Here is a 13,443-nt window from a genome sequence, read left to right as displayed (position 1 = left end):
ATTTATCTTCTTTTTATCAAACTACATGTATTTAAAATTATTTTGATTATTTATTTACGATATATATAATTTCAGAATCATCTTCTGAGGATGTTATTTGAGATTTAATTAACTTGAAATCCTTTATAAATTTATAAATGTAAACTTATCCCAACATATGTTAAAAAATATAACTTAAATTTATCAAACGTATTTTGAACCTTATGTATCAAGATTTAAAATTTGTCATATTCATAATTTGAAAAAACAAAGAGATTAATTTGTATGAAAGAAAAATAATGGTGACATTTGCGACAGTTTTTATGTAAATGAGAAATTTGAATGAATTCATTAATTTGTTTTAAAATTATATTGTTACTGACTTAATAAGCATTCGTTTTTAACAATACTAGTTGGCATATTTTCTTAATTATGTGCATTAGTCACAATTTTATTGTTCTGAACATTTCTAACTAAATTGTAGCAGTAAAAAGAATCTCATTTTACAGCATTCTATAATACTGATAGATATGAATAGAGATGACAAATACGAGAAGAAAAATATGAGTGTGAATTAAAAGTTTAGTGCTACACGAAAATATTCTTCAATTTGACTTGCTAATAATGAAGGCGAAATTTCGCTTATTTTTAACGCTTTTAGTTTTTAATTAAAAAGTTTAGTTTGAGAAAATTATTTTTGGTATATAAACAATTCTTAGGGATCAGTTATTGGACAATGCTGATAAACGGGGAAATTTTGATATTTTAGGGCTATGCTGCATTGGGTGGGGTTGTCAAATCACTCTTAAAGGAAACAGCTATCTTGTTTCGTCCTTGTGATTTTATCAGTCTACTTTCATATGACTTACCTTATTTTGATTCTTATATCGAATCTCTGGTATATAAACGCTTATGGTTCCTCTCGAAATCATTCGCTTCCGTTGCAGAATACCTCAGCAAACTCAAAATGTTCGCAAAAGTAAGTATGTGTGCTTTGTTAATTCAATAGAATCCCATTTACCAGAATGGCAGTAAAATTTATTTCTTACAAGCGAATGAATTGTTTATTTCAAGTATAGATAGACATATATAAGTAATATGATACTGTTGAGCAGTGATACGAATTATAGTAATTTTTACGTAACTATACTAAAATAAATCTACTTTTCTCCGTAATTTAAATTAATAATTTTTTGAAATACTTACGTCAAGGGCTAACGTTTGAAGATCAATTTAAATTTTAAAAATGTTTCTTGAAATACTTATGTCAAGGGCTAACGTTTGAAGACCAGTATATCAGCAAATGTAGATAGTTTAAGGAAATGAAAAAATAACTTGAAAAAAACAGTGTTACTATTTGTTATTGTATTTATATAGTTCTATAGGGAAGCATTTCCCGTTTAAATAGCCCAATATATAAATGAAGTGTTACAATAAAAGCTTTTCAATGCAATAAATTGAAAATTACTTTTTTCCAGACGTTTCATTTCCATTTATATCAAATAAAGGAAAAAATCTAGAAAACAATTCTACATTTTTATGACATTTAATGTATCTAAATATTTAACTAAAATTCCTTTGACAGGTGTTTGCAAACATAAACAAAGAAAATTGAATGCTGAAATCTTTTTAAGAAAGGCAGCTTTGAAAAATATAATGTAATAATATTTTATATATTCTCTAAATTTGAAATTCGTAGCATCAGAAATTACTTTTTGAAAGATTTGAGGTATCAATATCCTTGTAACGTAAAAAAAAATCTTCTGGAAACTTCTGTGACACATTGTAAATATTTATTAGAATTTCTGGATTTTAGTTAAAAGTCCCTTCATTAGCGGTTGCTTTAAAGTAAATTTGTAAATTTCAAATAAAACCAAATATTTACATCTCTCACATATATGTATATAAATGTATCGCCATTTGTATGAATCATGAAGAACAAAATGTAATATTTATTAAATGCTATAATGTAAAGAGATACAGAAGCTCTCAGAGCGCACTTATTGCTGTGTTTTGCTCTAGATAAATGCTTATGCTCTTCTAATAGGCAAAGTAGAATTTATTTAAAACAAAAATTAAAGAATAGATACAAAGTTTTTCAACACATGCACGCCATCGCTGTAAGTTAAAATTTTTTGCTCTGTTGTCGTTCATCAGCTCGTTTAATGCATGATTTCAAATTATACGCATAAGAGCTTTATGGTTTTATTTATATCAGAGCCAATATCTTTCAGTCCGAGAAAAGCATTAAAAACGAATTTTCTCACAAAATAAACATGTATATTTAAATCAATCTTATGATTTGAATTTTTGCTTAGTGAATGGCATGCATTCAATTAAATGTACTATACATTGTTGTCTATTTAAATACTAAATAAAAGTAATATCAAGTATTATAAGTAAACTTATTTTACGTTAATTAAAGTAACAGTAGTTACGATTATATGGCTAATCTTCCATAAGCGGGGAAAGTTGGAACCAAACTATTTTGGCTTTTAAAATTTGGCGAATATTTTTGGCGGCAGTGAGAGCCCTAAAATGGGATTTTTAAACGTAAACAGAATAGTAACTTGTAAGTTTTACAGTACTAAAACGCCGTTGTTTTTATGCAAGCAAAACAGTAAAATGAGATGATAAAATACTATATGAGTAAAACAAAGTCCATCAGCTTTGCAAGTAAAAATATGGTCCTATCTATGTAATTCCTGATAAAATAATACAATGAATAATAAAATAATAAATTGTATAACACTTTCTTCGGACTCCAAAATTGTCAACCAATTAAATATATTCAAATTCACTAACAACGGATGCATCATAAACTCACTAAAATATACATGTTATCTATGTAATTCCTGATTATTAGTTATTATCGTCGTAGAATTCATCACACTAAATAACTTTCTTTCAAAACTTTAAACATTTCACATCTTTCGATTGCCACATGCAAGAAACAAAACTTAAAAGAAATACTTAACTAATCCGTAAAACATTAACTAAATAAAATTAAATGAAAACATTAATAAATTATAAACTTCACGTCCTCTGAAATCCAACATTCTCCCACCAACAACAGCTTAACCTCCTGCAAATATTAAGCAATAAAACTTTTAAAAGCAAACACGGTATTTCAAAATTAAATTTAAAAAAATCTTCTGGCTACACTAAGCACTCAGCAATCACCGAAATAGAGCTCTAAGTTTGCCACAGGAAAATATACACCCGGAAACTACAAACCAAAATCGCACCAAATTAAAAACTCTCGCCAAGTTTCGCGCTCACTCCTATTGTGGAAAATTAACCGACTATAATAATAGTCCAAATTTAAGAATATGAACTGATAATTCCTTGAATGTTGTCAATATTATTTTCAAAAGATGCAGTAAATTGGAACATTTATTAAAGAATAAGAATAACAACAATTTCACAGCCTATTGAATTGAATTATGCAATTACTCATTGAAGAAGCACAGTTGAAAGGTAAGGAAAGTGAAGATCGTTAAATGAAAAAGTTTATTCTGGGTTTCATATTGCCAGTCTGGTTTGCACAGCGAGTATTGCAGCTCGCTGTGCTAGGAATGTGTTCTTACAATGTATAATTTAAGAGCGAACACATTTTATTGTAAATTCATCCATGTACGGATAGCACGTCAGACCTTAGCTGGAAAGCTCTCATGTGTAATAAAATGCCTAATGAGAAGATTTCATGTATTTGTAGTCATAAAATGTTTGATGCCATCTTTCTACAGTGGTTGTTGACAGTTTTAAAACAACACTGTGGTATTATAATGCTGAACACTAACAGAAATATTTTACTTTTTTCATTATCCAGGTTCTTGTACTTTTCGCTGTCTTCGCAGCTACACAAGCTAGTGGCCTCATTGGAACCGGATATGGATTGGGAGCTGGCTATGGATATGGAGCTGGATATGGATTGGGAGCTGGCTATGGATATGGAGCTGGATATGGATTAGCCGGTGCACCAGCCCTTGTTGGAACGGCTGTCGTTCCCGCAGTCTCCTCTTCCAAAACCGCCATCAACCACATCGCCCCTGTCGGAATTGCTGCCGCTCCCGTCACCTTGGCTGCTGCTCCTGTTGCTGTAGCTGCTGCTCCATTGGGTCTTGCTGGACATGGAATCGCCGCCGCTCCTCTAGCTTATGGAAACGGACTGATCGGTAACGGTCTCCTCGGTGCTGGTATTGTAGGCCACGGAAATGCTGCTGCTCCCCTTGCTTATGGCAACGGACTTCTCGGTTTGGGAGCTGGAAAACTTGCCCTTGGAGGCGGACTTGCCAAGGCAATCTTGTAAATATCCTACCAAAATCGCGACTGCGATTTCCTTTGTAAATGTGAATTAAATTATTAAACATATTACAATAAATCGCTCATTTTAGATCGACTTTATTTATTTAGAATTGACATAATTTTCTTCTAAAGGAAAAATTAGGTTTTAAAACTTCGTTGTACTTCGAAACTGTTTCATTCAAAATATTTAAAAAATTGTGCGAATAGTGAAAACAGAATAAAAATCCCACTGTATACTTGGCTTTTGTACTGAGAATGGAGTGAAAATTTTAATATTTTTCGTAAATTAGAAAAATTATGCACATAATGTTGAACATAGAAAATGCCGTGGTTCACAAAACAAATATTTATTACTGAGATACGCAGAGTTACATGCAGAGAAATACAAGCAAGCAGAGAGAGAAAACGTTTACAGAAGTTATATATATAACTTAACAACATATCAGGGTTTAAGAAATCATAAAGAAGGCACAATAAATAACCAATAAAAAATAACATAAGGAATGGGATAAAGTTTCAGAATAATTCGGACCTGACTGAAAGCTAATGAATGTATCGAACGTGACAGAAAGCTATACTTCCTTTTAACCAGTAAGAATGCGATTAGAAATCTCTCAACACTCCGCCTTAATCGCACATTATACAAAACAGAAAAGAATTACACAATTTTTAAACAGATCAATGATAACAGGTCATAAAATTTTGTTTTGGACAAAGCCTTAGTTAACATATCTGCAATTTGTAAACCTGATTGTGCATATTCAATTCTAATATTATTTTCCTTAACAGTCTTATGAGTGAACTTTAATTTTATATCTATATGTTTCAACCTAGCTGAAAAGTTTTCGTTAACAATACTTTTGATACATGACTGGTTATCTTCAAAAATATAAACAATTTTAACACTGGAAATTTCATTTACTACATTTTTATTCATAAAACATCTCGAATACCTTTGCATAAAGCAATTATTTCCGCTTCTGTTGATGAAAGTGCAATACACTTTTGCTTGTTACAGCACCACATAATAGGACAGTTTGAAAACGTTATAAAATAACCAGTAATTGATTTTTTTATCTTGAATATCTCCCCCCAAACTGCATCTACATACAAACATAAGTTTGCCCTTTCCAAATCACCCTTTTTGTATATCAATTTTAAATTTAAGGTGTTTTTCAAGTACCTAAGAATTCTTTTTAGAGCACACCATGCAACATCAGTAGGATGCTCCTGCAGTTGGCTTAAGCAATTTACTGCAAATAAAATATCTGGCCTTGTAATATATGCTAAGTAAAGATCCAATTAATTTTTTGTATGGGTCATGAAATGCATTTCCTTTCTGAAAAATCAGCTGCTGTAGATTTTGGTTTAATGGGAGTTTGGGCTGTTTTACAATCAGACATTTTAAATTTATCAATTAATTTTTCAATGTATGGTTTCTGATCTAAATATAAACAACCAGACTCAAATTTTAGTCTAATGCCTAAAACTACTGAGACCCTTTCAGATTTTAACATTTGAAATTCATTAGATAACAATGATATTATAATATTTGTTTCTTTCACATCCGAACCTGAAATTAATAAGTCATCTACATAAAGAGCCATAATTACTATCTTACAATTTAGATTTCTGATAAAAATACATGGTTCAGAGTCCAATTGCTTAAAATCTAATTTAATAACAAAATTAAGAAATTTCTGATACCATTGTCGAGGAGACTGTTTAAGACCATGTAAACTCTTTTCAAGTTTACATTTCTTACCACTTATATCATTATATCCTTTTGGCTGGTCCATGTAGATGATTTCGTCTAACTTACCTTTCAAGAAAGCTGTCTTGACATCTCAAGTAAAAGTTTGCATTATTGATAATTACTAGGATTAAACGTAAAGAGCATGTACTGGAGAAAACGTGTCTGTGTAGTCTATGCCTTCCTTTTGCATAAAGCCATGAGCAACAAGCCTGGCTTTGTAAGTTACATCTCGTTTTTTACGTAGAACCCATTTGCAGGAAATAGCTCTTTTATCAGGGGGTAAACTTTCTAGGTCCCAGGCGTCATTATCTTCCATAGATTTCATTTCCTCGTCCATAGCTCTTTTCCACTGTTCTTGTTCTATTTGTAGTAGATTTACAATATCTTCAAATGTCAGAGTGTCTTGTTGTGCAAACATTACTTGGTAAATCTCAGGATTAGGATACCTAACTGGTTGTTTCTTTTCTCTTGTAGATTTCCCTTGTTCCTCCTTATTTTTAGCGTTTAATTAGACGTTATCAGTGTCTGAAATTGATTTGTCTTCGTTTTTAATATATCATTGTCATTTTCACGCAAATCAGAACTATCGGAAATGTATTTTTGATTTTCTACTTTCTTCGTTTCTTCATTAAATTTAACATTTCTGGAAACAACGATGCGTCTTGTTTCTGGAATCATTAAATGGAATAACCATTGTGGAATAACCTACAAATATCATTCTGACAGATTTTTTATCTAGTTTCTTTATTTGCGATGGTGGCATAAGAGTATAAGCATCACAGCCAAATACACGCATGTTTGTTAAATCAGGATTTTCACAATACTTCAGAAAATAAGGAACACGATTTTCAATTGAACAATTTGGGAGTCGATTATTTATATAAGCAGCCGTACGTACTGCTTCAGCCCAAAGGAAGTTTGGTAAATTTGCCTCAAGTATCATTGCTCTAGCTTTTTCCAGTACAGTTCTATTTGCTCTTTCAGCAACACCATTTAGAAAAGGTGTATAGGGAGGTGCAGTATCTATTTTTACATCTGCTCTTTTAGCAACATCATGCAATTCTCCACTGACATTTTCTTTGGCATTGTCACAGCGCAGTTTTGTAACAGTTGGATTCAATTTAAAGAATAGTGTTAAGTTAGAATATAGCGCCACCTATTGGATAGGGAGAGAAACTCTCACTTGGCCATCTGGATTCGGCTAAGCAACATGCCAGAGCATGTATTAGATCTGAATAGTTAATTACTGTAAATAAATTAGTTAGTTCTTTTGCTATACAGTCCACTTATTAGTTTAGAAACATAGTACATGGTCCGTCGAGCCGGAGAAGTGAACAAAATGCTGGCATTAGATAGAAACAAAACTTCGTTAAAAGCGAAACTAACTAGGTTAGAAAATGTAGTGAAGGAATATGATGATAGTTCGAATAAGAATGAAATTCAAATAAAGTATAGATCGCTACAAAGCATTCAAATGGATATTAGAAACTTGAGGATTAGATATTTCGAAAACGTTGATGAAAAAGATGTCACAGCCATCGATGAAGAAATCGCCGAAATGGAAGAAAGAACGGAAGTTCTAGAGGTAAGAATTATGGAAATTCTATCATCTATAGCACATTCTGAAAATGAAAATGATTGTAGTAAATTTGATCCTAAAGTACAAATACGTTTGCCAGAATTACCAATTCCTAAGTTTTCTGGTAAATATACCGAATGGAATAATTTTAAGATTCAATTCGAAAACATCATAGCGAATAACACGCAATTAACAGAAGTTCAGAAACTCTACTATTTAAAGGCTGCATTAACTGATGAAGCAAAAAAATCTTGAAACTGTTGATGATACTTTTATTTCTCTATTTAAAGCTCTTCAAGATAGGTATGAAAATAAAAGAATATTAATTGAGACGCATATAAAGTCAATAATGGATTTACGTACTTTAACATTCGAATCGTCTAAAGGAATAAGATATGTAATAGATAATGTTACTAAAAACGTTAGGGCTTTGAATGTTTTAAAATATGAGAAAAATAATTTATCGGATATTCTGTTATTAAATATCGTACTTCAGAAACTAGATTTCGAAACGCGCAAACAATTTGAACTAAGCATTAATGCTACGGAAGTTCCTACGTTTGATGAATTAATTTCGTTTTTAGAGAAAAGATGTCAGTTATTGGATAACATTAACCGTAGTATTAATAAAATGAAATATCCGTTAGAAAAAAGTTCGAAATCAAAGGCTCTGATGGTTAAAACCGATAGTGTTTCGATATGTGTTATATGCAAAAATAATAATCATCCACTGCATAAATGTGATTCATTTTTGAAATTAAATCCAAATCAAAGATATGAAATAGTTAAAACCCATAAATCGTGTCTAAACTGTCTCAGTAACGAGCATTTAATCGCAAAATGCAATTCTAAGTTCAGATGTTCGGAATGCCATAAAAAACACCATTCATTAATACATCGCCTGCTCAGAAATGGCGCCATTCGACATAAGTTAGACAAAACAAAAACGGAAGCAACGAGTGACGAAATTATAAACAAGAACGCAGATGTCTCTAATAAAAATCAATCAGGTTGTATTTTGACACGCAGAAAAAACGTGTTATTGGCGACTGCAATAATATATATTTGCAATTCCGAAGAAAAAGAATCCCAGTTCGCGCAATACTTGATAACGGCAGCATGAGTTGTTTCCTGTGTGAAAGAGTTGCTAATTTGTTAAATATAAAGAAAGAAAGAATTTTTGCATCTGTATCCGGAATTAATGAGAACGTTTAAAATATTAATTATCAACTAGATGTACAGATTTCGAATAAGGATTTAACATATGTAAGATCAGTTAATTGCTTAGTTATTTCTAAAATAACCAATGTAACTCCATCAAGGTGTTTAGATGTGAAGTCATTAAATATTCCCATTGATATTGAATTAGCGGAACCGCAATTTGGAACACCTAACAAAATAGATATGTTATTAGGGGCCGAATTGTTCTTTGAGATTTTAAAACAAGGAAAATTTCAATTAGAAAATCAACCGTTGATATTCCAAGAAACAGTTTTTGGATATATCGCGTCTGGTGCATGCAAGAGTGACTCAGAAGTAAATTATTGTGGTTTAGTTCTAAATAGTGAAGAAAGAGTTGAAGAAATTTTGCAAAGATTTTGGGAAGTTGAATCCATTGAAAATATCGAGGATGCTTTGAGTGAAGAAGAAAAATACTGTGAAGAACATTTCAAGCGTACTCACTATAGACAAAATGATGGAAGATACGTAGTTCAGTTACACATAAGGGAAGGTATAGAATTAGGAGAATCGAAAACGCTGGCTGATAAAAGATTGCATCAAGTGTGGAATCGACTAGAAAGCGATTCGAAGATGAAAACATTATATAAGAATTTTATTAAAGAATATAAGGATCTAATCTTAGTCAATTATCTTAGTCAATTATCAATTATCTTAGTCATCATGGAGCTTATCGGCCAGAGAAAGCCTCTACCAAGCTTCGCGTTGTGTTTAATGCATCCGCGGCTACTAGCAATGGAAAGTCACTGAACTCAATATTAATGAAAGGGAGAATACCTCAAGAAGATTTATTTTCTATTATTATTAGATTTCGAAAGTACAACTATGCATTAGGAGCTGATGTTCAGAAGATGTACAGACAAATACTTATTGAACCATCTCAACGAAACCTGCAGTTGATCTTGTGGAAGGAATCAGTTGGTAGTCCTGTGCAGACTTATCGTCTAAGGACTGTAACAGCAAGTGCATCATTCCTTGCAACAAGGGTCCTGAAGCAGTTAGCAATGGATGAAGCGACAGACTTTCCTCATGCCTCAAGAGCCATACTGAAGGACTGTTACGTGGACGACATTATTACTGGAGCTAATACGATGCAAGAAGCCAAGGAGTTGCAGACACAGTTACCCTGTCTTCTAGAACGTGGTGGAATGCACTTACACAAATGGTGTTCAAACAATCCAGAACTATTGAAGAATAAAGAAAGTGCTACTCAGGATTACTCCTTTCAAGTTACGGATAAGCCTCAGATTACAAAAGCCTTAGGAATGTCATGGAATACGTCTACAGACTGTTTTTCTTACGATTTAAAGATACCTGACTTTGAAGAAACAGGCACGAAAAGAGATGTCTTATCAACGATAGGTCGCCTCTTTGATCCGTTAGGTTTAATTGGACCTGTTACGACAAAGGCTAAAATATTTCTACAAAAACTTTGGCTTCTAAAATTAAATTGGAATACACCTCTTCCTAAAAATAACTTTGAAGAATGGAAGGAATTTCTGCATAGTCTAAAAATAGTCAACGATTATCGCATCCCCAGATTTGTTCTAACCAATGGATTACAACAAATAGAAATTATAGGATTCTGTGATGCTAGTCAGAAAGCCTATGGTGCTGCAATTTATGTGAAATGTATGTCATCTTCAAATGAATGTTCATCAAGACTTCTGTGCAGCAAGTCTCGTGTGTCACCTCTGAAGTCAATTACCATTCCTCGTTTGGAACTTTGTGGTGCAGTTCTGTTGGTAAAACTAATGAAAAGAATATTAGAGGCCATTCAGCTGCCTTTAGTGAAGGTTTATTACTTCAATGATTCGTCAATAGTGTTAGCATGGATTAAGAAGGAACCTTATCAACTAAAGACATTTGTTGCTAATAGAGTATCTGTTATTCGAAGCATGACTGCTGTTCATGAGTGGTACCATGTTAGCACTCACAATAATCCAGCTGATTTGATATCACGTGGAGCTGAACCTAAAGATCTTCATAATGATTTATGGTGGTATGGACCAACTTTCTTGACTAAGGAGAGGTTTTTGACTAATCCTTATGAATTAATTTCATCTGATATGGATAATGTGGAATACGTCAAAGAACTCAAACTTAAGGATAATGACTTCGTTAATCTAAATGTGAACTCTAATTATCTTGTTTTAGATCATATTCTTAACATTAGTAATAACTATATTCGTATTATTCATGTGTTAAGCTTTGTTTGTAGATTTATAGCCAATTGTAAGGGAAAAAATTTAATAGGTTCTCTAACTGTTAAGGAATTGGATGACGCTGAGAAAATCATGATCAGGTATGTACAGTTACAAAATTTTAGCAAGGATATTCTATCTTTAAAAAATAAGAATTGTGTTTCTTCCAAAAGTAAGTTAAAATTTTTATGTCCATTTCTAGATAATGATTCTCTTCTGAGAGTAGGAGGCAGACTTGCCAATAGTAATCTTAATTACAACCAAAAGTTTCCTTATGTAATGCCAAAAGATCATGTATTTACTAGATCAATTTTTCAGTATTACCACGTTAAATATTTACATCTTGGTGCTCAAGCACTATTGCATCAGGTTCGTTGTAAATTTTGTGTTATTAATGGTCGAGATATAGCTCGAAAGGTTGTACATGAATGTGTAACATGTTTTAAGGTTAAACCAATTGTATGTGAACAACTTATGGGAAATTTACCTAGTGAGAGAGATAATCCAGGGTTTGTATTTAATACGTGTGGACTCGACTTTTCTGGTAAATTCCTCATCAAGTATAAAAATCAGAGAAAGAGTAATTATGCAAAGGCGTACGTTGCTATATTCATTTGTTTAGCTACTAAAGCAATACATTTAGAGGTAGTAACTGATTTAACCACAGATTCATTACTTGCTACTATTAAAAGATTTATTGCTAGACGTGGAAAATGTAATACTATAATGTCGGATAACGGTACTAATATGGTTGGTGCAAAATCAGAAATGAAAAAATTGCATAATTTAGTCCTTAAATCTAATTCTGACATAGTAGATTTCTTAACATCTGAAGGTATAAATTGGAAACTAATTCCACCTAGAGCACCAAATTTCGGTGGTTTATGGGAAGCTGGTATTAAGTCATTTAAATACCATCTTCAGCGTACAATTAGCAGTTATAAATTAACTTTAGAAGAATTTTGGACTGTTGTCACACAGATTGAAGGTATTCTCAATTCTCGTCCAATTTTACCTTTATCAACAGATGCAAATGACTTTGAAGCCTTAACGCCAGGTCATTTTTTAATTGGACGTTCCATTACTTCATATCCTGAACCAGATTTGTCTCATCTTACAGATAATAGACTTTCTAAATGGCAAGTTATTACCAAGTTCATTCAAGTTATTTGGAAACGTTGGCAAACTGATTATTTAAATCATCTACAACAACGCACCAAATGGTTTATTAATAAAGAAAATTTAAAATCAGGTATGTTAGTTGTGTTAAAGGAAGATAATCTTCCGCTATTTAAATGGTCTTTAGCAAGAATTCTAGAAGTTTAACCTGGTATAGATAATAAGGCCAGAGTTGTTAAAGTGAAAACATCAAATGGTGTGTATATTCGATGTATTAGTAAAATTTGTTTATTACCTATTCAGGATAATAATGCTTAGTTTACATTATGTTCTTACTGAAAATTGTGCTTTACATTAAAATGGAATTGTTTAAAGAATAAGTTCGATTGTAGCATAGTGAATGTTTATGTTCTTAAAATGTTTCATTATTTTATATTATATTCATGATGAAAGATTATCTATTAGCTTTCATATTGTATTGTAGAATTAGTCGTTCTTGATTGTTAAATTGTATGTTTGTTTGTAATTTACATGTTGAAATTTGTAATTTCAACGGGCGGCGGCATGTTAAGTTAGAATATAGCGCCACCTATTGGATAGGGAGAGAAACTCTCACTTGGCCATCTGGATTCGGCTAAGCAACATGCGAGAGCATGTATTAGATCTGAATAGTTAATTACTGTAAATAAATAAGTTAGTTCTTTTGCTATACAGTCCACTTATTAGTTTAGAAACATAGTACAAATAGTTTAAGTGCATCAGCAAGGTCACTTTTTCTTTTGAGCAGTCTGATTTCCATAAATTGCGAGTAGTCTTTAATCATAATCATGAAATACTTTTCCCCATACAGTGTTTGAAGTTCTATTGGACCACATATATCAGTGTGTATAGTTATAAGCGGTTTGGATTCTTTTATGCGAGGACCCTTTCCTATAAGCAAAGCACTTTGTTTGGCACGAATACATACTTTGCAAAGGATTCTTTTGCAGGAAGATTCATTAGGTTTAATTTTTGATCACAGCAGTGTCCTAATCTTCTGTGCCATAAATCATCATTCTTTACTGCTAAAACTGTAAATAGGTTTGGTGAAAAATCACTAAAATATTGTCCGCGTTTGTCCAAATATCCAACTAGAAAACGCTTGTTTTTGTTTTCAATGTAAACTATTTTATTTTTAAAAATTACGCTCAATATTGCTGAATTTTTCAACTTCAATATTTTTAACAGAAATTAATTGTCCGTTTAATTTCGAAACATAA

General features: G+C 31.9%; 1 protein-coding gene across 1 annotated transcript; it reads left to right on the top strand.

Moving 5' to 3' along the window:
* Positions 1 to 852: 852 nt before the first annotated feature.
* LOC118194931 (uncharacterized) lies at positions 853 to 4,375 on the top strand. Its single transcript, XM_035366144.1, has 2 exons — positions 853 to 958; positions 3,812 to 4,375. The coding sequence occupies exons 1-2, from the start codon at positions 947 to 949 to the stop codon at positions 4,289 to 4,291; spliced, it is 492 nt and encodes a 163-aa protein (XP_035222035.1). The 5' UTR covers positions 853 to 946; the 3' UTR covers positions 4,292 to 4,375.
* The last annotated feature ends 9,068 nt before the right edge of the window (positions 4,376 to 13,443 follow it).

The sequence above is a fragment of the Stegodyphus dumicola genome, chromosome 7, assembly GCF_044657685.1.
Source record: "Stegodyphus dumicola isolate Sdum_Otavi_A_Nest chromosome 7, ASM4465768v1".
Classification (NCBI taxonomy): domain Eukaryota; kingdom Metazoa; phylum Arthropoda; class Arachnida; order Araneae; family Eresidae; genus Stegodyphus; species Stegodyphus dumicola.
The sequence above is the reverse complement of the archived record's forward strand: the minus strand, read 5'-3'. Positions and strand labels throughout refer to the sequence as shown.